At 37.2% G+C, this 26574-nt stretch overlaps 1 protein-coding gene across 1 annotated transcript; it reads left to right on the top strand.

The window, feature by feature from the left end:
* The first annotated feature begins 21933 nt into the window (after positions 1-21933).
* LOC110906331 lies at positions 21934-22884 on the top strand. The gene has a single exon (XM_022151481.1). It carries the CDS (start codon positions 21934-21936, stop codon positions 22882-22884), a length of 951 nt encoding a protein of 316 aa, XP_022007173.1.
* Positions 22885-26574: the final 3690 nt, after the last annotated feature.

The raw sequence follows: 26574 nt of genomic DNA, 5'->3' as shown, positions 1-26574 counted from the left end.
AAGGTCCTGCAAGGCATGCAGCAGAGAGTCAACAACTAGTTGAGCGAGTTCACAGAAAGTAAGTTCATAACAGTAATGCGTAAGTTCATCTAGTGGGGGCTTCCCATGCATGTATGTACTAATGGTGGGGGTTTCCCATGCCTTGTATATATATTTCTAGTGGGGGATTCCCACGTTTATCCTTACTAATGGGGGCTTCCCAATATGGTACTTACTAGACTATTTGCAACTATGTGTTCTTCTTAAACCGAGAACAGGAATACGTACTAGGTCACGTAGGATTTACGTGAGTGCCCTTCCCCGAGGACAGTGGTACGTGTGGGGTTTACGTAGGATTTACGTAAGTGTCCTTCCGACCCAGAAGACAGTAGTAGGTACTAGTTTACGTAGGTTTTACGTAAGTGTCCTCCCGACCCGGGGGACAATGGAAAATACTAGTTTACGTAGGTTTTACGTAAGTGTCCTGACTAACCTGAGGACGATGGTCTATAGTCTAGTGATAGCGTAAGTACGAGTAATTATCCATTTCACATAATCCAACCCAATTCCCAACCCGGGAATCCCATGCCTTGGCTGTGTGAACTCACCTTGGTTTGCTCGGCAGATACACAAAAAGGGTTTCTTGAACTATGAGTGGTCAACCACGTCCTAACAGGGTTACCACACAAGTCAGGTTTTGACTTCAAGTAATGCACGTATTAATCATAGCAAACACGTATTGCACGTTAACAGTCAAGAGCACAACATAATCATACTTGTGCGTTCTAAAATCTAAGCCCAATTGTACCCGGCCCAAAACAATCCAATATTCTTCTCGGCCCAATAAGATTAAACAGTCCAATAAAGATCAGATAACAATTTCCAAGTATTCGGCCCAAACAGTTGGGCTGTAACAGTGCAGGTCCAATAACAAGTATTGTCGGTCTCGAGTCGAGACTATCGGTCTCGAGTCATATTGGTGTTGAGATCTCGAGTCGCAACGAAGGAAGCTTCGAGTCGCAACAGAGGTGTTCTCGAGTCGCAAGTGAGCTGGTCTCGAGTTGTCATGGTCCGGTCGAGACTGTTCGGTCTCGAGTCGCAACGGGACTAGCAAACGTTGGTCTCGAGTTGTGCTGTTGTGTGCGAGTGTTGTGGTCTCGAGTCGAGACTAGGAGTTCTCGACTCGCAACCCGTGTCCAGATCAGGGATGTAACCAACTTCCTAATTTCCTTAATTCAATCTCAATCAATTCCGTGATTTCAGCTAACACATTGGGCAGTTTCGAAAACAGATCAAATCAACAATTAATCCATATTCAAGCATGTTCATAATCATCATCAATTCAAGAACAATTAATCAATCTTGTACAGAACATATGATCGGATCATGTGATAAATAAATTCATAGACCATCATGCAACCTAAATCATTCCAAACTGATTTCTTAAACACAATCATATGCATACAGCCGATTATACATAACCATTCGGTTCTAATCATGCAATCTGATTTATATAGACATCACCACATATCACTTAGTTCTAAACCAACACATAATATCATTGATAAGCATCACTAGCATGAACACTAGTTCGTAACATGACATTAAATATAGCAAGCAATCAAGAAGTAACACTAACCAGAAAACCGAGAAGCCTAGATGCTCGAGATGGGTGGTTTCGGGTGGGATTGCCGTCCGGTTCCAAGGAAAAACGAGAGAGAGATAGAGCTCCTAGAGTTTGTGTATGTGTAAAGTGTTTTGCAAGTAATGAGGATTACACATCCCTAAGGGTTCATGTACGTACATAGGGGGTGGGCCGAACCCATTCACGGGCTGCCCTTGGTCTCGAGTCATGCATAGTGGGCCGAATAGGTTTATGCAATCGAGTAAGTGTTGTGCGGTTGGGCCGTTTAAATATACACACACATTACATAACACAATGCACATAGTCATAACAATCATTAAATAATATATTTCACATAAGCACGTAGCGTTACAAGATAGGTCTAAAGTACGAGTTGTCACATTGGCTATCCTAACTTGTTCCACACCTCACTTGATGTTTTAATCTTACTATTACAAGTAGCTTACTAATCCTAAAGTAACATAACCCCATCTAGCCTCCAACACTTAGTTCATTCTTTCCATGTTGAGACGGCACACCCGGGTTGATCTTACTTGGCTACTTAATGAAATGTAGATAGTTGTAAATTTCCTTTTCATTCATGATCATCCGAATCATCCTTGTGATGATTTGTGCATTGATGAATTCATACAATGAGGTTAATCTTACCTCCATGCTTGACTTATATGACATCTATGGCATCTATGATACTTTTGATTGACTTAACTTTAGGATTACTATATAACTATATATATATATACACACACATACATACATAGCCGAACTGATGATGATAATCGGTTTATGATTATGTGTCATGAACTAAGGTTATTTTATCTATTTTTCTAAGCTTCTCGTTTTTTATTCTAATGGGCAAACTAGGACCCATGAAATCACATACAAACTTAGTGTCGAAACGAGTACTTAGACAAGATATACTTTATGAATACATACTTTTTGTACTTTAAATTCCAATCTGATTCCTTCGTCATAATTCTGAATACTCACACACCTTCGTTTACCCCATGTAGGGTGACCTCGGTGTTCCAACCTCCAACTCTCCAAATCGCGGATTAAAAAAGGAACGCTCTCTTTTAACAGAGTTTTGTTTCAGCTGTTTTGTAACAGCTGTTTGGACAGGCACAAAAGATGGTTGTTTCTTGACTTGTGATTTTGATGAACTCATGAGTGTTTTTGAAGTGTACTCTTCCTTTTTGACCTCAAAGGTTTTGAGATACACACACTCCTAAGTGAGATGGTTTGTTTTACCACAGATGGTGCAGCTTTTTGAAGGCACAATGGTACTTGTTTTGTTAATGTCATAAGCTTTTAAATGAAAACAATCTTTGGTCAAATGATTTTTCTTTTCACAAAAGTCATAAAACAAGTTTTTAATCGTTTCTCTCTTTTTCTTCTTTTCAGACTCCTTTGCAACAGAGTTTTGAACCACTGTTGGGATGTCCTTAAGAGGAATTACCTTGGCCTTTGGAGCTTTTACACCATCTACTGTGGTGAAGTCCATGGGTTTAAAATTTTCAAGGAGGTTACACTCATCAGACCATGTGGGTTTGAATTGGTATTTCTCAATCCCCTCAAAAGTTGAGGACCCCACTAATCTTTCAAGAGTGATTTTGTTTCCACTTTTATCAGTTATTTTAACTTCTTGACCATCCTTGTTAGTGGGTATGATTTCAACAGTGTTTTGAACAAATTCATTTTCAGCAGTGTTTTCAACTTGGTCATTTTTCCTGAAACGTATGCCAAATTTTACATTGCTTTTGATCTGTTTTTTCAAGCATAACTTCATAACCTTTGCAGGATTCCACCCATTTTTCACATGTGATTTGGGTGGATTCTAACTCCTTTTTACAGGTTTGATATTTTTCTATCATGGCCTGGAGTTGATCCTTGGTTATACTATGCTCATGTTTGAGGCTGCGAATCTCATTTTCCTTTTCTGACAATTTGATTTTCAATTCTTTTAAAAAATTTTCAAATCGTACTTCATCTTTTAACATTTTGTCTCTAAGGTTTTCATTCACCTCCTTAACATTAGCAAATGCTATGATGCATTTGTCTGAACATAGGTTTTTAAGAACCTGGGGTGATACCTTAGTTGCAACCATCATGGCACAATCACATACACGTTCACTTTCTTCTGGCTTCTTCTCTTCTTCTTCCTCAACAGACCAGGGGTCAGACAGTGGTTCTACCAGTGGTTCTGAATTTTCTCCCAACAGTTGTTCATTCACAACAGCAGTAACCACTGCTTCAGCAATTGTATTCACTGTTTCTGCACCAAATGCTCCTTCTTTAGTTTCCAGCCCTTCTGGTATAGACTCTAATGCTACAAAACAGAATTCATTACTAGAAGCATCATTCTCAGCAAATAGAGCAAAATTTTCATTAGCTAAATCTTCAGGTAAGCTACTCTAATCAACAAAGCCTTGGGTGAAGAAGCTTTGCTGTTCTGTTTGAACAGAAGGTTGAGTAGCTTGTTGAGGTGCAACTTGTTGCACCTAAACCTAAGGAGCTGGGGCTTGGACATACTGTATCTGAGGAACAGTGGTTTGGACATAGTGCACAGGAACAGGGGTTGCAGGGTGTGCATAGTGAGCAGTGTTTACATGAGCAGCAGGGGCATATTGGGAATACTACACAGTGGTTTGGTTATTTTGTGGTCTTGGGCTAGGATGTGTGATGATTGGTCCATTATTTTGACTCCTACACTCTCTAGCAAAATGACCTAACCTATTACACTTGTAGCATTTTATCTTTGATTTATCCAACCCTACTTTTAAGTTCCCATGTAACCCTGGAAATTTTCTCCCTGTTCTCTTGTAGAACTTGCTGGTTCTAACACTCAGCAGTTCAAGTTGGTGCAAAATATCCATCTCCTCCAGATCAGTTGGATTAAAATGCTTGAGATCATTGAGTTCAAAGGACAGATTATTAGAATTCTGGTTTTCTCCATTAGCTGTAAAAGCATAATTGGATGAGTAAGAATCAGAGTTGTTAAAAGCTCCACCAACTCTTATGTCAATGTAATGATCATAACCCTGATCCTTACTACCACCAGATTCTTCCTGACCCAAAAGAGCTGTGTTGCTAAATGTATAATCATCAGCAACCTTCACAGTCTCTTGTAGCTTCTTTTTCTGGTTCAACTCCCTTTCATAGGTAAAAAAGCCGAGTCTTCGAAGAAATCTAGGAAGCGTAAGGCTTCCAAGAATTTCGCTGTTACAACACAGACAAACCAGACTGCTCCTAATCAGCCTGCATAACCTGCTGCCAAGAGGCAGTATGCTGGCAATGCAACCCTGTGCAACAAATGTAACAGCCACCATCAACCGCATGTACACTGCCGCATTTGCACTAATTGTGGGAAATCGGGTCATCTCGCCAACACCTGCCGCTTTGCTTCTAACCAAAATCAGGCAACTCAAAACCCTGCACAAAACCCTCCTCAACAGCCTGCACGACCTCACTATCCGCCTGGTTCTTGCTATAACTGTGGGGATCTGACCCACTACAGGAACAACTGCCCGAAGTCGGCAAATGCGAATCAGGCACAGGCTCGTGGTCGAGCTTTTAATTTAAATACCAACGAGGCACGTGCAGACAACGAGGTGGTGAGCGGTATGTTCTTTGTTAACAACCAACCTGCTTCTGTTCTTTTTGATTCGGGTGCCGACAAGAGTTTTGTATCCTTAGCTTTTGAGCCTTTGCTTTCCATGACTAGAACAAAACTAGGAAAGCCCTTGACAGTAGAGGTAGCTAGTGGTGAACCCGTTGTACTCAATTCTGTTATTCGAAATTGCCAGTTGAACCTCAATAACCATCTTTTTCCTATCGACCTCACGCCAATGCAACTTGTGAGTTTTGATGTTATAGTAGGAATGGACTGGTTAGCCAAATAGCACACAGAGGTGGGTTGTTTTGAGAAAATTGTTCGTGTGCCGCTTTCGACTGGTGAAATCTTAGAAGTTCATGGGGAGAAACCCGTTAGTAGTCTTAAACTCATGTCTTGTACCCAAGCCCAAAAATACCTACAAAAGAATTATGTGGCCTTCTTGGCACATGTCGTAGAGGAGAAAGGCAAAGCTAAGACTATTCAATATATCCCTGTTATTCGGGATTATCCTGAGGTATTTCCTGAAGAATTACCTGGTTTACCCTCAGCACGCCAAGTTGAGTTCCGTATTGATCTAGTACCTGGTGCAAATCCTGTTGCTAAATCACCTTATCGTCTTGCACCGTCTGACATGCAAGAGTTATCTAAACAACTTCAGGAACTTTCTGACAAAGGATTCATCCGCCCAAGGTTTTCACCTTGGGCGCTCCCGTTCTATTTGTGAAAAAGAAAGATGGATCTTTCCGTATGTGTATCGATTATCGTGAGCTCAACAAGCTCACCATCAAGAATCGATATCCCCTACCTCGCATTGATGATCTCTTTGATCAGTTACAGGGTGCTACTTGCTTTTCAAAGATTGATCTATGTTCTGGGTATCATCAACTTCGTGTACTCGAAGAAGATATTCCCAAGACAGCATTTCGCACAAGATATGGTCATTATGAGTTTACTGTTATGCCTTTCGGTTTAACTAATGCTCCTGTTGTTTTCATGGACTTGATGAATAGGGTTTGTAAGCCTTATTTGGACAAGTTTATCATTGTATTCATTGATGACATTTTGATCTATTCTAAGACACGAGCCGATCATGAACATCTCCGTCTTACAATGGATCTCCTAAAGAAAGAACAACTTTTCGCCAAGTTCTCCAAGTGCGAATTTTGGCTTAAGGAAGTTCAATTTTTGGGACACATTGTTAACGAACAAGGTATACATGTAGATCCTGCCAAAATCAGTGCGATTAAGGATTGGGATACAACTACTACTCCTACCGAGGTTCGTTCATTTCTTGGTCTTGCGGGTTATTACCGCCGTATTGCAAACTTCTCCAAGATTGCGGTTCCTCTCACTGCTTTAACTCAAAAGAATAAACCTTTTGAGTGGGGACCCAAACAGGAAGAAGTTTTTCAGACCCTGAAACAGAAACTCTGTAATGCACCTATCTTATCTTTACCTGAGGGCAAGGACGATTTTGTCGTATATAGTGATGCATCCAACTTAGGCCTTGGCTGCGTTCTTATGCAAAGAAACAAACTCATAGCCTACGCATCAAGACAGCTGAAGGTACACGAGAATAACTACACGACTCATGATCTTGAGTTAGGTGCAGTAGTTTTTGCTCTCAAAATCTGGAGACACTACCTTTACGGTACAAAATGTGTTATTTTCACTGACCACAAAAGTCTCTAGCACATTTTCAATCAGAAAGAACTAAACATGAGGCAATAACGATGGGTTGAACTCCTAAACGACTACGATTGAGAAATTCGCTACCATCCTTGTAAGGCGAATGTCGTGGCTGATGCATTAAGCCATAGAGAACGCGTCAAGCTTCACTGTGTTCAAGTTCGATCTGATATTCAAACCCGCATTTCTCAAGTTCAACATACTTGTGTTACACAGAATTTGATGGGTAAGGAATTACCATATCATCTCAAGCCTGAGCTTGAACTGTATAGGGATCTTCGAACCCAGTATTGGTGGACGGGTATGAAGAAAGACATTGCCTTATACGTGTCCAAATGCCTTACTTGTCTCAAGGTTAAGGCAGAACACCAACATCCCTCTAGATTATTGGAGCACCCAGAGATACCAGTTTGGAAATGGGAAAACATTGCTATGGATCTCATTACCAAACTACCACGCATTAAGAAAGGTCATGATGCCATTTGGGTAGTCGTTGATCGTCTTACAAAGTCAGCACATTTCTTGCCGATCCGTGAGGATCTATCTGCTGACAAACTTGCAAAAATCTATGTGGATGAGATTGTATCCCGACATGGTGTTCCTTTGAACATCATATCTGACAGAGATGGTCAATTCTCGTCTCACTTTTGGAGAACCATGCAATCTTCCATGGGAACCCAACTTAATTTGAGCATAGCTTATCATCCTCAAACGGATGGTCAATCTAAAAGAACAATGCAGACACTGGAGGATATGCTTAGAGCTTGTGTGATCGATTTTGGTGGTAGTTGGGATTCACATCTACCGTTGATCGAATTCTCCTACAACAACAGTTATCACTCTAGCATCAACATGGCTCCTTTCGAGGCTTTATACGGTTGAAAATGTCGTTCACCGGTCTGCTGGAATGAGATAGGTGAAGCTCAGCTTACTGGACCTGAACTCATTCTAGAGACTACAGACAAAGTCAAAAAGATTCGCGATAACCTACAGACAACTAGAAGCCGTCAAAAGAGTTACGTGGATCGACGACGCAAGTCCTTAGAATTTCAAGTCGATGATCACGTCCTACTCAAGGTATCCCCTTGGAAATGTGCGATTAGATTTGGAAAGAAAGGAAAACTTGTACCATGATATGTTGGACCATTTAAAATCGTTGAAAGAATCGGGAAAGTGGCCTACAGACTTGAGCTACCTCCTGAACTTGGAAATGTTCATCCAACCTTCCACGTGTCCAATCTCAAAAAGTGTTTAGCTGATGAGAACCTCCACATACCACTTGATGAAATTCGTGTTGATGACACGATGCACTTCGTTGAGAAACCTGTGGAAATAATGGACCGTGAAGTCAAGAAGCTCAAACACAAGCGCATACCAATTGTCAAAGTTCGATGGGAATCTAAACATGGCCCAGAATTTACTTGGGAACGTGAAGATCAAATGAAAGCGAAATATCCACATCTATTCTCACTAGTTTCCTGTAAATAAATTTTGGGATGAAATTTCCTAAAGTAGGGGAGACTGTGATATCTGTGCTTGCGTAATTATTGTATAACTCTAAACAATTCAATTATCAATAAAACAATGTGTTTTGATCCCAATATTTGTTTATTTGTGTTTGACATTTTGCACGTTTTGATTTTTGTTCGATTTTAAACTCTAAATCGCTTTCTGGAAAGTTATACGCAAACTGATGCGTAAACGTAATCAGTTTAACGCGACAAACACTCCGGAATAGTGTCATAAACTTAACTTACCTTAAATAACCTTTACATAACTTAGAAATAAGTTTTGAAGGGTTTGGTATAGCAAAAACAAGTTTAATCGGTCACAGGGACTTTTTGCGTCAAACTGCAAAAGTCTGCCGTTTTGTATAGCAACGTACATTCTGGAACATGATCATAAGCTAAACATACCATAAATAACATTGACATAGTTTAGAAATAAGCTTTAAGGGGTTCGGTATGCGAAAAAATGCGCTTATTTGATTACATGGACTAAAAGCGTAAAAAACTGCGTAAGTTTGCATATACGCGCATATCTTACGTTCCGACCATATCCGGACATCCAAAAATTTTTTTAATCACTAAAATATTTTATTTTAGTGATAGGAATGCAAAAATACCATTCGTCGCTTAATTTGGATCGTTTTCGCGTCCTTTCAAATTTCATAGTAATTAACCGAATAACGCGATCGTACGGCCAAATGAACCGACATCCATGATATTTTCAAGCATATTTCAAGTCCCCTATACTTTAGCATCCTTGTAAAGCCTTAAAATTGGGTTAACGAGAGTTAAACGCGTCGAAAAACAAGTTTAGAGGCTGCAGGGACCATTTCTGACATTTCTTATATTTTGGTCTTTGGCGGGGCGCGATGGACAGGGCTTCATCTGTCGCGGGGCGCCACAGCCTGATCTGGGCAGAATCTTCACAGCAGCATCCAGGCTATTGCAAGTTGTTTTCCAAATTGATTTTTGAATGTTGTGGGCTGGTTTGTGTGTTCACCAAGCCCCCAAATCAGGTTCTAACAAGTGTGGGGCCATGATCTTTCCTTGGGCAACACATAAACACTTGTCATCATCTCATAAATCCAAGAATCCTATAAATACCCAAGCCATTTCATTCACAACTTGCTCATTCCTTCTTTCTTTCACTTTTGCTCTGATTTGAGGCTACCACTCTTTGTTGGAGGCTTCATACTTGAGCATTCTAGTCCATTTTTCCAAGCATTGGACTCTTGTAAGTGTTCCTTCATGCTTGTTCTTTATTTTAAGCTAAAAGTCAAACAGTGTTTGACTTTCGGCTTTGACCATTAATTGGTCAAGAAAAAGTTCAATTGAACTTTGCAACGTGATCGTAATCACGATGGTTATAATCCCTAATGATTATACCTACTGATTACCATGTTGACTAGTCGTAGTGACGAGTCAAAGTTTCGGTCAAAATACGCATTTATGTGCATTTTACGATGGAATTATTTTTGGGTATACCAAATCAGTTTTCTAACTTAGTTAAACATGTTTTAACATGTTTAACTCGTCACTACTAGTTTAGTGCTTGTTTAGGGTCGTAAGTCAAGCGGTCTCGACAACCGCTTAGACTTTCGAACCAGACCCGTTTTGGTCGATCATTAGGATCCGACCAAACTTATTTAGTGACCATAGTTATATAGGGAATAACCTAATGAGGTTATACCTTATGGTCACCTTGTTCGGTTAGTTATTCGTTAAGTCGTTTATATGCCCGTTAAAAATGACCAAAATGCCCTTTTTAAGCATAAATTCATTTTTAACATATGTAAACAAACTTTTGACATCTAAACTGATTTAATAATATTTATAAACATGTTTGGGCATGTAAGACTTAACATATGACATAAATAACCATCCGACCTTATATTTACGCAAACGACACGTTAAAGTAGCTTAAACTACCTTAACGGGTCGAAATGGGTCAAAAGCACTTAGGATAACTTTCTAATCAGAATGTTAGGTCTATTAAATCATACCATATGAGTTTCAAATACTCATTTGATTTATAGAACTTCATTCTATCCTATCCTCCGGTTTACGATCCAATTATTAACATAGTTACCTATATTAGGTGCCGTTTGATTCCGTGATCCTTCAAGCTTTATTTGGTCTTATTTCCAAGACTTTTAAGCAATCCCAAGTGAGTACATAGTCCCCTCTTTTACCGCTTTCAAATATTTTGAGGTGTTACACATGTGCCTACTTGTTACTTTCATGCTTTTCATGTTTTTATGACATATACTTGCTATGTTCAACTAGTACACATATAGTACATGATTTCAATTATGTTTTGCTATGTATGTTGATTGAGCATGCTAGCACATTGATTTCATAGACACTTTTGTTGCATATGTTTACTCAGCATATGGACACATTGATTTACATTACATTTCTGCTATGTATGTTTACTGAGCATGCTAGCACATTGATTTCATGGACATTTCTGCTTCGTGTGTTTACTTAGCACACTTAGTACATGGTTTTCACATAACATGCTTACATTGGTTATGACATTTGGTATGTTTAACGGGACAATAATACATTCATTAACATTGTAGGATCGTTATCGGACCCGAACGAGTCGATCAGAAGAGTTTATGCTCAATACGAAAGGCGGAAACAGACATATTGAGGTCAATTCAACAAGATATACTCATAAACTGTTGATTTTATTGATTTGATGACAATTTACAGTGAGATGACACTTCGGCAACAGTTCGACACTGAAACCGGAATCGTTACAACTGATTTCGCTTGAACACTATATATAGGGGTTTAATTCCGTTTGAAAGGTTCCAATCGGAATTAGAATTCCAAGAGGAATCTAATTCCGCACGGAATTACATGCTTGGCCTTTTCAAGCGGAATTACCCTCTCATGCGAAATTACTTGTTTTCTCGAACTACATGCCCTGATCTAACATTCTAAGTACAAGACTCGATACAAGACGAAGTCGACAGACGTATGCACTAACAGACTCCCCCTCGAATGTTGACGAGTCTTAAGTGTCGAGTCTTCAATGTCTTCAGTCTTTATCAGTCTCCGGGCTCTTCTTCAAAGTATCTTACAATGTAAAGCATCCTCAAATCTTTCTCTTCTCTTTTTCTACACCAACAGACTCCCCTCGAACTACTTTATCAGGATCTGAACTTGGCTCTTGCTTCTCTCTAATTCTCTTGATCAGATCTCTTGATTCCTTAAGTTCATCAGCATCATCAGCTTGCATGAACTTTATCTCCAAAATCGGAACCTGGCTCAAATCTACTTAGGATCGAAACCTTGCTCTTCTAAACACAGACTTCTCAAGAATCGAAACCTGGCGAACCTGCACAATCTCTATCTCACAGTAAATTTCAAAGATTTAACATTTGACAAATTTATATAACCAAACTCCCCCTCAAATTTATCCAGAATGATTTATCATTTAAAAGCTTCTGATGACCATTTATAAGCAAATACACACTCCCCCTCACAAAATGTTCATCATGAATAGCACTTGGAATTTTGAAAATCAGCTTTTCAACACCAGTTGTCGAAAATCTTTTTGACTTTTTCAAAATTTATGCTAAAACACACAGATATCTTTTTGGATTTTTATTTTAGAGAAATGCAGTAAAGAAATATTTACATACAATCTTTTTGTGAGTTTGTGTAAGAGGATCATATCAGTTTTTGAGACAAATCACTAACACCGTTAAGCTTTAAACATTTTAAGTTCTAAACAATTCACCTAGATTGTCAGTATACCGATCCACTTAAATTTTCACACAAAGTTCAACTGTTTCGAGATACGATATTAGTGTATTAAGAACTTAAACTTATTCGCGTGTCCCACCACTTGAATATACTCCCGTATCCAGATCCCAATATTCAGTCTTACAGGTTAGTATACCTAGATGATATCGGTTAAAGGGTTAAATGCGAAACCGTGAGAGCTCAGGTCAGAACTTCCGTTCAGCAGAGATATGACGGCTCATCTTTTGGTGTGTTCCCTTTAGAGAATATTTTCTAAAACAGCACATGATTAGCATTTTTCAATGTTTCATCATTTTTTGTACTGAGGGTAGCGCTATATTTCAAGCAAATGCAAAGTATTATATGGAGACTAGGCCATTGCTTCCGCAATATCAGAAGTCTCGGGATAATACCCCAGATATCACTGAATATAAAGACCTAGTATCTCAGAAAGAGGGACCTTTCAAACAAGATTTCGGGGGTTACCCATATATCCAAGAAATGTTCCCCACGAGATAAGCAAGTTTGAAATTTAGGTTTATATCTCGAATACAGTCTACTAAATGTATAAAAACCTACTGGCATATCCGCAGTGAGATTGTTTATCACATTTTTGACTTTACAATTCTTTAGCATGTTGTGATAGTCCACCGATGTACTATCATTTCCTCTTTTCACAACAAAACTCTTTTTCATTTTATCATGTTTTTGGATTTTTCAAATTTCTTACTCCCCCTAAAATTCAAAAACTTTAAAGAAACTTTGAAAACAAGTTGTACAAGAAATTGACAACTGTTGTGAATTGCTTCATTTCGCCATTCACTCGGCATAAACAATCAGAACTCCCCCTTATAACAAACTATTTTCCCATTATGATTTCAAAACACTTAAGTTTGTTTTAATCAAAATGGTTTTTCTGGAAAATAAGTTTTGTTGATTTTACCACTTGTAGAAAACGGGGATCATTTCATCACTTTGTTTTCAACCACTTGTAGGTTAACAAACCAAACATACCATTTGTAGAAAATCAAGTACAACTTAATGTCCCTGATTTACCACTTGTAGATTAAATCAAATTACCACTTTTAGGTATGCATAATCAAATCTGATACAAAGAATGATGTCGATTCCTGCTCCACTCTTACCAACCTGGGAGCTCCGGCAAGTCAGGTTTTTTGTCAAAGAATATATCCACCCAAGCCTGACCAGCCTTGGGTGATACCGAGTTACCAACACTCGGTTTCTTACCATTCATCTTCTTCTCATAGAAATCTTTTACCCCTTTTGCCTTCCCGTTAATCATCTTTCCAAAAATATGATGCACTTTGGGGTTAAAAGCCTTTTCAACATCAAATTCCTTTTTTTCAGAAAAGAATTGATTTGAAATTTCAGCTTTTCCAACTTTTGTTTTAAAATTTTTAGCCCGAAGTGATGGAAAATTCACATCATCCATAGTCGGAATTGATTTTTCACTTTTTGATTCAACATGTGGCTCATCTGACTTTGTGGAATTAGATTCATCGCCAGAAGATAGCTCCTCTGATTTTGATAAATCAGAAACATTGTTAGAACTATCATCAGACTTCTTAACAACCCATTTCTGGTTGTCAAGATTTGCTCTGCTCTTATAAAATCTCTTTGAACATTCACCAATTTCAAATTTTGAATTTTTGAAAAATTTAGTTCTTTTAATTGGTGGTTCAAACACAACCTCTTTATCTTTCAGATTACGAGATACATCCTGTTTTGATTGAATTGTCTTTGGACAATTCTTGGCAATATGACCAGTTGTTTTGCATTGAAAACAGGTTCTCGTTTCTTTCATCTGAACAGCTTCATTCTTCATTTCCTCTTGCTTCTTTGCAAGGAATTCCCTGTTTGACTGCTTTCTGAACAATTTTTCTTTTTCTTCTTCAGAAGATGTACCTGAAACAAATATCATCTTTGATTTAAAATCTCAAACATATTTTTCATTTTTATGATTTTCTGGTGGAATAAATCCTAATCCCTTCTTTTTGAAATTACCGTTATGGTTTGGTTTCTTTCGATAACCAGAACCAGAACTGTAACCCTTTTTCTTGTTTTCTCTTTGTTGAACTCTTGAGGTGTATTTTGTAGATTTATCAGAAAGATTTACATCTTTTATTTCAGAAATATTAATTTCTGTTAGTTTGAAAACCTTTTTGATCAATTCGGTTTTGACACCTCTTATTGGAAATTCCTCATCAGAATATAATTTGTCAGAATCATTCAAAGTATATGCAACTTTAAACGTTTCGTCATCCAAATTAGATTTTGATAACAAGAATTCTTTATTGTAAACTCTTTTGCCCTGTTTGGAGATTTGACTTGATGTGTCTGACTCAGACTTTGACTCTGAATTTGACTCCGACATTGACTCCTCTGACTCATCCTTTTCCAACACTTGATCGACCACTTTCTTTATTAACTCGGACTCATGATCAGTGTCGGATGATGTAAAAGTGACGTCAATGTTTTCTGGCAAATTAACTGAAGGATCAGATTCCCACTGTAAGTTTGTTGCCTTTTTGACTCTTTCAGAATTTGGATTTCTTGGCGAATATCCATTTTCCAGCGGGGGTGGACACTTGTTGTAACTTACACCTTGTTTCTTACCAGAGTCTTTCACTTTAGTATTCTTTTTCTTCTCAGAGTTCTTTTTCTCAGATGTCTTTACTTCGTATCTATCTTCTTTTCTTCAGAAGTGTCCTCTTCAAAAGCCTTCATGCCTTCCACGGTTGGATAGATCCTGTCAATGACATAAGAAGTACATGAGTAACTTTTTAACAAATGATTAACTCTTTCTGTTTCAATTCTTTGAATTTCCAATTTTTGTTCCAGAGCAGCACACTTCTCGATGTAATTGTTCACAATTTTATGCTTTATCATAAACGCTCCTTGAAGTGTCTTCATTGTTGTTGCCTGTTCTTCGCTTGTTTCATTGTACATATTCATAGCTTTGTTCAGAACATCGTATGACTCTTTCAACCTTTTCATGTTGTTACTCAATTCACTGTTTTTCTTCTTTATGATCTTACAGGTTTCACAATTCACTGGAATCTCTCTTGCATCAGCTTCTTCATTAATCTTGAAAGCTGGAATTTCTTTCACTTTTCTTCTGATCACCGGAACATCTTCATCATCACTGCTGACCGGTGTTTTGACCTTCTTCTTTTTCTTTGCTTTCTCATCTTCACTATCACTTTCTTCCATCATTTTCAAGTGTTTTGCCATTCTTTTAGCATAATACTCATTATCATCATCACTATCTTCTTCTATTCGAGCAACAAAAGCTTTGTGACTTGTTGTTTTGTTCGGATCATAATCATCCCAATTGAAATTTGCCCAGCTAAAGCCTTCTGGTAACTTTTCATCATCTTGATCTATCAAACATGCTTTACCATCAGCTGAAACATATTTGTCCCAACTGAAACCTGTTGAAGCTTTTTGATCATCTTGATTCACCAGACAAGCTCTCTTTGATGATTCCTCTATTACTTTTCTACCATGTGCCACTTGTGGTTCTTGTTGCTGTTGAGCAACTTGATGATAAATCGATTTCCGATAGTAATCATTGTTGTTAAACGGATTTTGAGCTCCACTTGCTTCGCGATTTGTGCACTCCCTCTTGAAGTGTCCTTTTTCCCTGCAACGAAAACAAGTAACTTTAGATTTATCAAAACCCAAATTAGAAACATATGCATCACGGAAATCATCTCTTCCCATAATTTCTTTAAACTTTTCGGCTCTCCTTAATACACTCGCCAAACACCACTTTATGTCCATTAATTCCATCTCTTCAGCATCTATTTGATCGTAATCCTCTTTTGTCAACATTGGATTCCCGATCCGACCTGCAACTAAACTTCCATAGGACTCTAGCACTGTTCCCAACAAAGACATGTGACTCTTTGCAACTTCTTCAGAATAATCCTGATCATTCTCCAGATTCAGTACAATGTTGCATTGTAACTTCTTGCCATTCTTTGTTGCTGAAATGTTTGGATCAAATGACGGAAATGATGAGAAACTTGTTTTGCTGTTTGATCCTTGAGATGAACCTCCTGATGAACTTTTTGCATTGAATGTTGTCTCAACCTTTGGTGACATGTTGGTGGTCTTATCATTCAACCCTGCTTTGTAATAAAGACCAATGTCTTGTTCACCGTCAAAATCTTTCATTCTTGAGATCTTTCTCTGTTCCATCTCCTGAGCTTCAATCTTTTCAATGAATTTGCTCAGTGTCAGACTGCTAAAACCTTTCTTGTTCCTTAGCATCATGAGATATGTGCCCCAAGTCTCGTGTGGCAACGCATCAGCTAGCTTTTCGATCAATTCCTCATTGTCTTTAGTGATGCTCAATCTCTTCATGTTCATCAACAAATTGCAATATCTCTCAATAATTTGCTTTGTACTTTCATTTTTCAAACCACGAAACAGATCAAACTCTTTCTTTAAAAGTGACTTTTTGTTTTAACCATTTCTTGACTTCCAACAAACTTTGATTTTAATGCTTTCCAAATCGAATAAGCACTTCCATTATGTTGCAATAAAACCAAGATATCTTCTTTCACAGCTTGTTGTAGAAGACTTAACATCATTTTTTCATTTTTGTATTTCTTTTTATCATCAACACTCATATCTTTAATAGCAATCTCCTCTTCGTTGTCATTCGTCGGTCTAACATATTTCGTCTCTACACATTCCCAAGCATCCAAAGAATTTGCTTGAACCCAGTTTTCAAACCGTCCTTCCCAACCTTTATACTCCTCAATGTTCATGAGCTTAGGCGGTTTTTGCATCGTCCCCGTTTCATTTTCCAACATTGCCTGCTGAGTAACAGTAATCGGGGTAGCAAAGGCGTTATAAAGTTCGTCTTCCATGTTTCGGTTTTTTAAAGTTCACAAAACAGATTGTTCAAACGGAATTACTTTCAAACGGAAATACCCAGTCCAAACGAAATTAACCTTGAAACAAAATTACCCTAATTTCATTTGAAATCAACACCCTTTCAAACGGAATTATAATTCCGTGCGGGATTACCAAAACGGAATAAGACCTTTCAAGCGGAATTACTAATTCCGCGTGAAATCACTCAACCGGAATTACCAACTGAAACGGAATTAGCTGATTTTGTTTGAACTTTCAACTGGAATTAACTTTTCAAGCGAGATTAACCTCTAATTTCGAGCGGAATTATGCCGATGTCATCATCTCGAAGCGAAATTTGTCAAATTGATCAAGTTTTAAGCCGTTTTTAGATCTGAAACTTTCTAGGGTTTGTTAAAACACTAATGTGCACATGATGCGAAAAATTCACAACATTTTGACCGTAGAATCAAGTTTAATTTGAAAAAGAAGGTGTAGAAATCAGAATTTGCAGTTGAATTGGTATGAACTCTTCCTCCTGAGCTCTGATACCACTTGTAGGATCGTTTTCGGACCCGAACGAGTCGATCAGAAGAGTTTATGCTCAATACGAAAGGCGGAAACAAACGTATTGAGGTCAATTCAGCAAGATATACTCATAAACTGTCGATTTTATTGATTTGATGACAATTTACAGCGAGATGACACTTCGGCAGCAGTTCGACACTGAAACCGGAATCGTTACAACTGATTTCGCTTGAACACTATATATAGGGGTTTAATTCCGTTTGAAAGGTCCAAGCGGAATTAGAATTCCAAGCGGAATCTAATTCCGCACGGAATTACATGCTTGGCCTTTTCAAGCGTAATTACCCTCTCATGCGAAATTACTTGTTTTCTCGAACTACGTGCCCTGATCTAACATTCTAAGTACAAGGCTCGATACGAGAAGAAGTCGACAGACGTATGCACTAACAAACATTAATCACGCCGCTCGGTAATATGTAATGGTACCATAGGACTTGACAAATCCCGTTCCCGGCTTCCTAAGTTTGTTTGGAAGTAGGGAATGAAAGAATCCGAAAACATTTTTGATAAACCTTTGATTTATTAAGGGTTTATCCGACAGTCTCAAGGCTTGAATGTACGCGATGAACATATCCACATAAATGTTTGTAACAATAAAGCATTGGTTTTGCAAAACATAACTTTTGATTTAAAAATTTAGGTTTATTCAAAGACATTGTTTTGTGCATTATACATATGGTTTATGTAAATACTCTTTATTCACCATACATGACATTTGGTTACACATTGACATTATACATATGGTTTGAGTAAATACTTTTTACTTGCCATACATAACATTTGATTATACAACACATGGTTTACACTTGACATTGGACATCGTTTACACATAACATGTTGACTTTTGGTTAAAACAAGACATTTTGGTGGTTATTGATAATTAATTTAAATAACGAGGTGTGTGTAATACGATACAAGCATGGTGGATACGCTGCTAGTACTTCCTATATATAAGTGCTTTTATGATATTACATATCGTAGTGTTATCTAAACCACTTCGACAAAGACAAAGATATGACACATTTTTATACAAATTCATTTTTACTTGGTTATTTATATAACTATGCATTATTCTTTTATTATCATCTGATTTTCATACCGATTTTCATATGAATTTATAAAAGACAACACTTTTAAAGGTTCATGACTACTTTTGTTAAACACTTCTTTTAACTACATGTCATGAATCCTTCATCAACAAAACCTATGTATCTACAGGCATTTTTATGTTGACGTACCTATTTTTACATGTATTTCAGGAGCTAATGTATGAGGTTGATCATGCTACACTTAGGCGGACTCGGGCCTTAGTGACTTAAAACTATGAAAAACAAGTTTAATTTATGTTATGTTTCCTTTATTCCAAAGACAATGTAAACATCTATTCTAATAAAACCAAACTTTAAATACCATATGTTGTGAAACAATAATTCTGTTACTCGACTCCCCGACGTTTTCCGCCGCGGTTTGTTGTTTTACGCGGTCGGGGTGTGACACTGATAGTGGAAATAAGATGAGCGAATTATGATACTAATCAAGAAGTCCTAATGTGATCTAAGGGCATGTTATACTAAAGCATGCATAAAAGACGCCCATTTAAATATAAAGATGTGATATTGTCTATTACTAACATCAAAATAATAGACTTAGTTAAAATTCTACTTAAATGAAGACAAATCACCTTTGGCCAGAAGTGTAATCATTTAAGCATGTGTGCAAAGTGATCGTTACAAATCAGCTTTGGCTAGAGATGAGACCATCACTTTAGTTATGCACTTGTTAAGTATGCTAGACATAAATGAATTAAATCAGCTTTGGCCAGAAATAAGACATTCACGTTTGTAATGCATACTTAACATAGCTTTCGTAATACTTGAACAATAAATAGATGCATCAAATCAGCTTTGGCCAGAAGTGATACATCAAAAGCTCATCCAAGTTAAGCAATCTTGGTTTTGTAAAACGTTATCTGATTCTGCTTAATTATCTAAGTATTCACAAAAACCAAGTGTTTAATAGTAAACCACCTGTTAGCGCGGATCGAACTTAGATTTTGAGTTCACCTTAGATTTTGAGTGAGATCTCGACTCAGTTGTGAAATCTCGACTTAGCTTGAGATTTCGAGTGAGATCTCGAGAAAGGTTTCGAGTAAGATTTCAACTCATTATGAGTTCCTTTATGGTTTTGAGTGAGCCTTTAATCTTGAAATCGTAATGAGATTTCGAGTCCCTAATGCGAGTTGAAACCTGACTCGAAATATCGAGGTTTCGAATGATGAAGACTAATGCCTTAATGAGATTCCGAGTTCATTATGAGGTTTCGAGTCGCAACCACCAGATTGCGAGTCGTAATCTCAGTCGCAATCTCAGTTCTCCTCGAATTTTAGTGAGATTTTGAGTAGAATCTCAGTCGGAACCTTAGTCGAAACCATCTAATTCTCGAAACTTATTCTCCAAGTCTTGAAACCTTCTCATCAACAACTGTTAATGGAGATAATGTTGAAAATTTGATTTTTTAGGGATTGTGATAGAGTTTCCTATTTTAATACTGATCTAATTTTATCAAAATATTTCAAAAAATATAATCTGTCTATCCTTTTAATAGTTTTCAAAAACTTTAAAAAGATAAAATTAGATCAAAACAGTAAAAACACTTAATAATCCAAATCATATTCCAAAACCTAAGGGAATTTTGAATTTTCCTAAGAACACATGATGAACCCTAAAATAAAACCATAATTTCTGGAACCCGAAACCTGAATTTTTAATGTTTTGTAAACAGATTTCGGACATAAGTTTACCCATTCTGGTTTCGAGACACTTAAAACATTCTTTTCCTTTTCTTTTTCCCGAAAACAGTGATCTCGGGACCTTTGATTGGAAACCGGCTCTTAATTTCCGTTTTCCAAATTTCAATCCCTGAATTAATGGATACAAAAACAGAACTGATTTATCAACATATGCTCTGATACCACATGTTGATCAGTTTTTGTTTGATGCATAATGGAAAACATGAAAACATACCCGTGATTGCAGATAGGCCAGCAGAGAATCCAGTGAGTGATGCAGCCATCGAGTTCGACATGCTTGTCAAGATGATCTGCTTCCTCCTTAGGGCGCAATCTAATGATGGTGATGATGAACCGAATAGGGTATTCGGTTTGGGAGAGAGAGGCGAGATTTGATGTTATGAATAATTAGGTTTTTGTTTAACCTTTTAACCTCTATATTAGTCTCCTTATATATGGACCCAAGAGGAAACCTAATTAGTTAATAAGGGTAATATGATCCATCAACAATTACCAACTAATTATTTAATAGGTTGTTATATATTTTGATCTGTATAATGTAAATGATTATAATGACTACTAGATTAAATATAACACCATAATATATTTAATCTTACAGCTACATACCTAATTTTAACGCATTCAATATACCTAATATTATTAAAATTTTTTGACAAGCCTAACGCGACCCAAACCCGTTTTGACCGATTAAGTATACCTAACTATTATTGAAATTTGTTGTATGTAATCGACATGCTAATTATTATTGAAAATCTTAGAAAAGAGAGTAATTTGGATCAGCCCAACCCAACCTAAACTCGTTTTAAAAATTTGTGAATCGGGTCAGCCTAACCTGACCCTAACCTGTATAGACCATTAAATATACCTGATTACTACTAACATTTTCTGTTATCGTATATGACACACTAATTGTTATTAAAAACTTTAGAAAAGAAAGTGAGGTGGGTCTGCCCAACCCGGCCCAAACCTGTTTGACTCATTGTAATAATTAGGATATCAATTTGAGCTATCTCGAGCATTGTAATATAGTGAAAGGGTGAAACCAACCTCTTCATGGAAAACACCTAATGGCACGTTGCTTAGTTGACTTATCAATGAATTTGCTGATTTAGAATGAACTACAAGAGCCATTAGTTTCCTTTGAGAATCAGCTAATTCAGTGCTATGTTTGACTCAGAGATGAAGCTAAAGTGGGCGGTATCATGGAAAAAAAAACAGCATAAGATCAAATAGGGAAATGATGTCAAATAACGAAAGTCCAGTATTGTTATTTATGGTAATAACCCAAAGCAGCTAGTTTTTATTAGACGAACAAGGATTATAAGCTAGATTATGTTATATCAGTTCAGTATAGATAAAATATGTAACATTATTATTATTAGACGAACAAGAAAGCGTTACGCATCATGTTTCAGGCTGTCAACGAAACAGTGTTTGAACGTGTGGCAACATGCAAAACTTTAAAGAAGCATGGGAAGTTTTACACAAAGCGTACGGAGGCGAAAATAGGGTAAAAACGGTAAGACTTCAAACCCTAAGATGTGAATTCGATGCACTAAGAATGAAAGATAGTGAATCGATAGAAGATTACATTAATCGAACAACGGTAATAGTCAATCAGTTACGTTTAAATGAAGAACGAATAGAGGAACAACGTATTGTAGAGAAAATTCTCAGAAGTCTGACTAGGAAGTACGAGTCAGTGGTAGTAGCCATAGAAGAATCCAAGGATCTAAATGCAATTTCCACAAAGGAGTTACTTGGAATTCTTCAATCACATGAATTAAGATTAAAACAGTATGATGATGCACCAACAGAGCAGGCCTTTCAAGTTCAAAGCAATAACTATGATCGATCTAGACAACCTAGATCTAAAAATACAGGCAGAGGATGTGGTAAAGGAAGAGGAAGATTTAATAGATTGATTCGGTGCTACAACTGTCAGAAGTTAGGACACACGGCAATATTTTGCAATAAAAGAGATGAAAACGATAGATCTGGTAATGTTCTTCTTCATAAAGACGAAGCAGAAGACGAAAATGATGAAACTATGTTCATGATATTCAATGTAGAAGAAGTTATAAAGAACGACTGCTGGTATTTAGATAGTGGATGCAACAACCACATGACGGGTGATAAGAATCTATTCATAAGTTTAAATGAATCGGAACGGCGAGAAGTGAGAACTGGAGATGATAAGCGGCTTGATGTGCTTGGCTGTGGAGATGTAATCATTAAAGTTAAAGGGGTAGGAAGACGAGTTCAAAATGTATTTTATGTGGAAGGATTAAAACATAACTTACTGAGTATTGGTCAATTAGTTCAAAAGGGATATGAGGTGAGGTTTAGTGATCAGGATGCACGATTAAAGACCCGTCCGGAATCTGCATTGGAACTGTAAAAATGACTGGAAATAAGATGTTCCCTCTGAACATGAACCATGACTTAACACCTCGGGTATACAACATGACAACATCAGAATCTTCGGCAATATGGCATCGGCGGTATGGGCATTTAAACTTTGACACTTTATATGATATGGGTATGAATGAAGTAGTGAAAGGTTTACCGAAAATCACTAAGTCACACAATGTTTGTGAAGAATGTATTTTCGGTAAGCATGCCAGGAAACCATTCGCTAAACAGGCAATATGGCATGCTAAGTAACCTCTACAACTTATTCATTCGGACATATGTGGCCCTATGAGGACTCAATCTATAGGGGGTTGTAAGTACTTTATTACCTTCATAGACGATTTCTCTAGGAAAACGTGGGTGTATTTTCTAAAATTCAAATCCGATGCTTTAAGTTATTTTAGAACGTTTAAAACACTCGTGGAAAATCAAGTAGATCACAAGATAAAAGGTATACGAACAGATAGAGGTGGAGAGTATTGTGGTCATGAATTTCAAGACTTTCTCAAGGAGAATGGAATACATCATCAACTTACCACAAGTTATACACCCCAACAGAACGGTGTGGCCTAGAGGAAAAATAGGACCCTTATGGAATTAAGTAGAAGCATGCTAAAAATGAAAGATCTACCGAATACATATTGGGCTGAAGCTGTAGCATGTGCTACTTATTTACTGAACCGAGCAATTACCAAAAGCGTACCTAATATGACACCACAAGAAGCTTGGAGTGGAAGGAAGCATAACGTTGAGCATCTCAGAGTTTTCGGCTGCATTGCTTATGCACACGTTCCAAAACAGCATCGTAGCAAGTTAGATGACAAAACTGAACGAGTCATTTTTGTTGGTTACAACGAGCATAGCAAAGCTTATAAATTGTATAATCCGGTGACAAACAAGATTATCATAAGTAGAGATGTTATATTCAATAAAAGTCAACATTGGGTTACAGACAAAGGGAGTCAAGAAATGCCATATATAGAAGTTAATAATACAGGTGATGATGTTCAAAGGGTGGTGGTGGAAGATCAAAGCGAACCGGAAACTCCAGAGGTGAGTGCTCAGAATGAAAATCAATTCGGCAACCATGACGACGAGGTGAATACAAATGATAATGAAGATGCAGCTTCATCGTCTTCTTCGGAAAATGAAGTCATAAGAACTCGAACAGTTGCTGATGTATATCAAAAATCAAAGCCACTCACAAAGGCACAAGTTGATGAACTTTATGATAAAGATCAAGGTAACACCAATAATGTAGTAAATTTTGTTCTCTTTGCTGATACGGATCCAGCAACATAAAAAGAAGCATGTAAAGAAAACAAATGGAAGGCAGCCATGGATAAAGAGATGGAATCAATACTGAAGAATGGAACCTGGGAATTGGTAGATCCACCAAAGAATCAAACTCCAATCAGAGTGAAGTGGATATATAAAACAAAATATGACGAGCATGGCAAAATAAGTAAACATAAAGCACGATTAGTGGTAAAAGGGTTACAAACAGAAATACGGTATCGACTATCAAGATGTTTTCGCTCCCGTAATAAGGTTCGATACAGTCATGCTTGTATTAGCATTAGCTGCACATCATGGATGGCACCTACATCAAATGGACGTAAAAACAACTTTTCTAAATGCCAACCTAAAGGAACAAGTGTTTATCGAACAACCAGAAGGGTATGTCACAAAAGGTGAAGAAAAAAAGTATGTAAACTAAAAAAGGCTCTATATGGTTTAAAACAAGCCCCGAGGGCATGGTATAGTAGAATAGAAGGATATTTCACATCACATGGTTTTAAGAAATGTGTCTATGAACATACCTTGTTCACCAAAATATCCAAGGATGTGAAGATCATAATATGCCTGCACGTAGACGACCTTATAATAGCCAGTGATTCCTTACCCGTGCTAAATCACTTTAAGGAATCAATGTAAACAGAATTTGAAATGACTGATATGGGAATTCTGCACTATTTTCTCGGAATGGAAGTTTCATTTAAGAATGGAGACATTATTCTTTCACAACAACAATATGCAAGAAGTTTATTAGACAAGTTCAACATGGCGAATTGCACAGCAATTTCAACTCCAATGGAGTATTGTTTGCGTCTATCCAAGCAAGATCAAGATCCTGATGACGAAATAGACTCAAGCATCTATAGGAGATTAGTTGGCAGCCTTATGTATTTAACTAATACTAGACCAGACATTATGTTCACGGTTAACAAAATAAGCCAATTTATGGAGCAACCCAAGAGAAGCCATTCGGAAGCTGGGAAAAGAATCCTAAGATACATAAAAGGAACACTGGATCAGGGGCTAGTTTATTCTAAAGGAGGCAAAGGTTCGCTAATTGGTTTGAGTGATAGTGATTATGCAGGGAATATCGACGACAGTAAGAGTACATCTGGGTATGTGTTTCACTTCGGATCTGGAGTTGTGGCCTGGCAGTCAAAGAAACAAAAGGTGGTAGCCTTATCATCAACGGAAGCAGAATATATTGCATTGTCTATGGCTGGATGTCAAGCACTTTGGCTCAAAGGAATTCTGGATGAACTGGAAGAAAAGACTGACTGTCCTTTGATAGTCTACTGCGACAATAAATCAACCATATGCTTGGCCAAGGATCCAGTATATCATGGCAAGAGTAAACATATAAGGATCAAGTATCACTTCATTCGAGACTTGATCAAGAATAATGATATAGAAGTACGATATGCTTGGCCAAGGATCCAGTATATCATGGCAAGAGTAAACATATAAGGATCAAGTATCACTTCATTCGAGACTTGATCAAGAATAATGATATAGAAGTACGATATTGTTCAACCAAACATCAAATAGCCGATGTCCTCACTAAAGCTCTGCAACCAAAGGATTTTCTGCGTTTAAAGGATTTTCTACATATCGCTGTGATCTAGCTTACGGGAGGGTATTAGACGAATAAGGATTATAAGATAGATTATGTTATATCAGTTTAGTATAGATAAAATATGTAAATTATGTAACATTATTATTATTATTATTATTATTATTATTATTATTATTATTATTATTATTATTATTATTTCTTAACCTAGGTTGAGGCGGTTATCCTTATGGAACCCTTCGTATATATGTATTATTCATGTATCGAATTCCTTACCAATTCAATCAAGAACAATTTATTTTCTCTCATTCTGAATCCAAACTGGTAGTGAATTTATTCCAATAGTTTTCAAGCGCCATGTCAGAAAACAGACATGGTAAAAAGGTTGCCAACATGTCAGTTTCCACATAACCATTTTGACCCGAGACTGGGTCAACATCAAAGTTGTTATAAGTTGGTTATCTTTTGATGGTTTTATGTAGCACAAAAACTGGTAACATATATCAGAAAATAAGCCAAAGTTGGTTAGCTTCTTATGTAACAGGGGACTTCTCAACCATTGAATTTGTTTCTTTGCAGCCAACCATTCAACTTTTACATATTGACCCTTTAGCTATAGAAATAACCCAAATTTACCCTTCTCAGAAATGGGAAATGGGTATCAGATATTAATTAATTGCACACAGATATATTTTCAAATAACTGAAAGATATGAAGGAACAAACAGAGGTTCCAAACAGAAAATGATTTATGTTCAAGCATTCTCTTTTGGAGTGTGGCATCAACTTGGTCAAATATGGTCTT

This window comes from Helianthus annuus, chromosome 14 (genome assembly GCF_002127325.2).
Source record: "Helianthus annuus cultivar XRQ/B chromosome 14, HanXRQr2.0-SUNRISE, whole genome shotgun sequence".
Classification (NCBI taxonomy): domain Eukaryota; kingdom Viridiplantae; phylum Streptophyta; class Magnoliopsida; order Asterales; family Asteraceae; genus Helianthus; species Helianthus annuus.
Note: the sequence above shows the minus strand (reverse complement) of the source record. Positions and strands in the feature narration are given on the sequence as shown.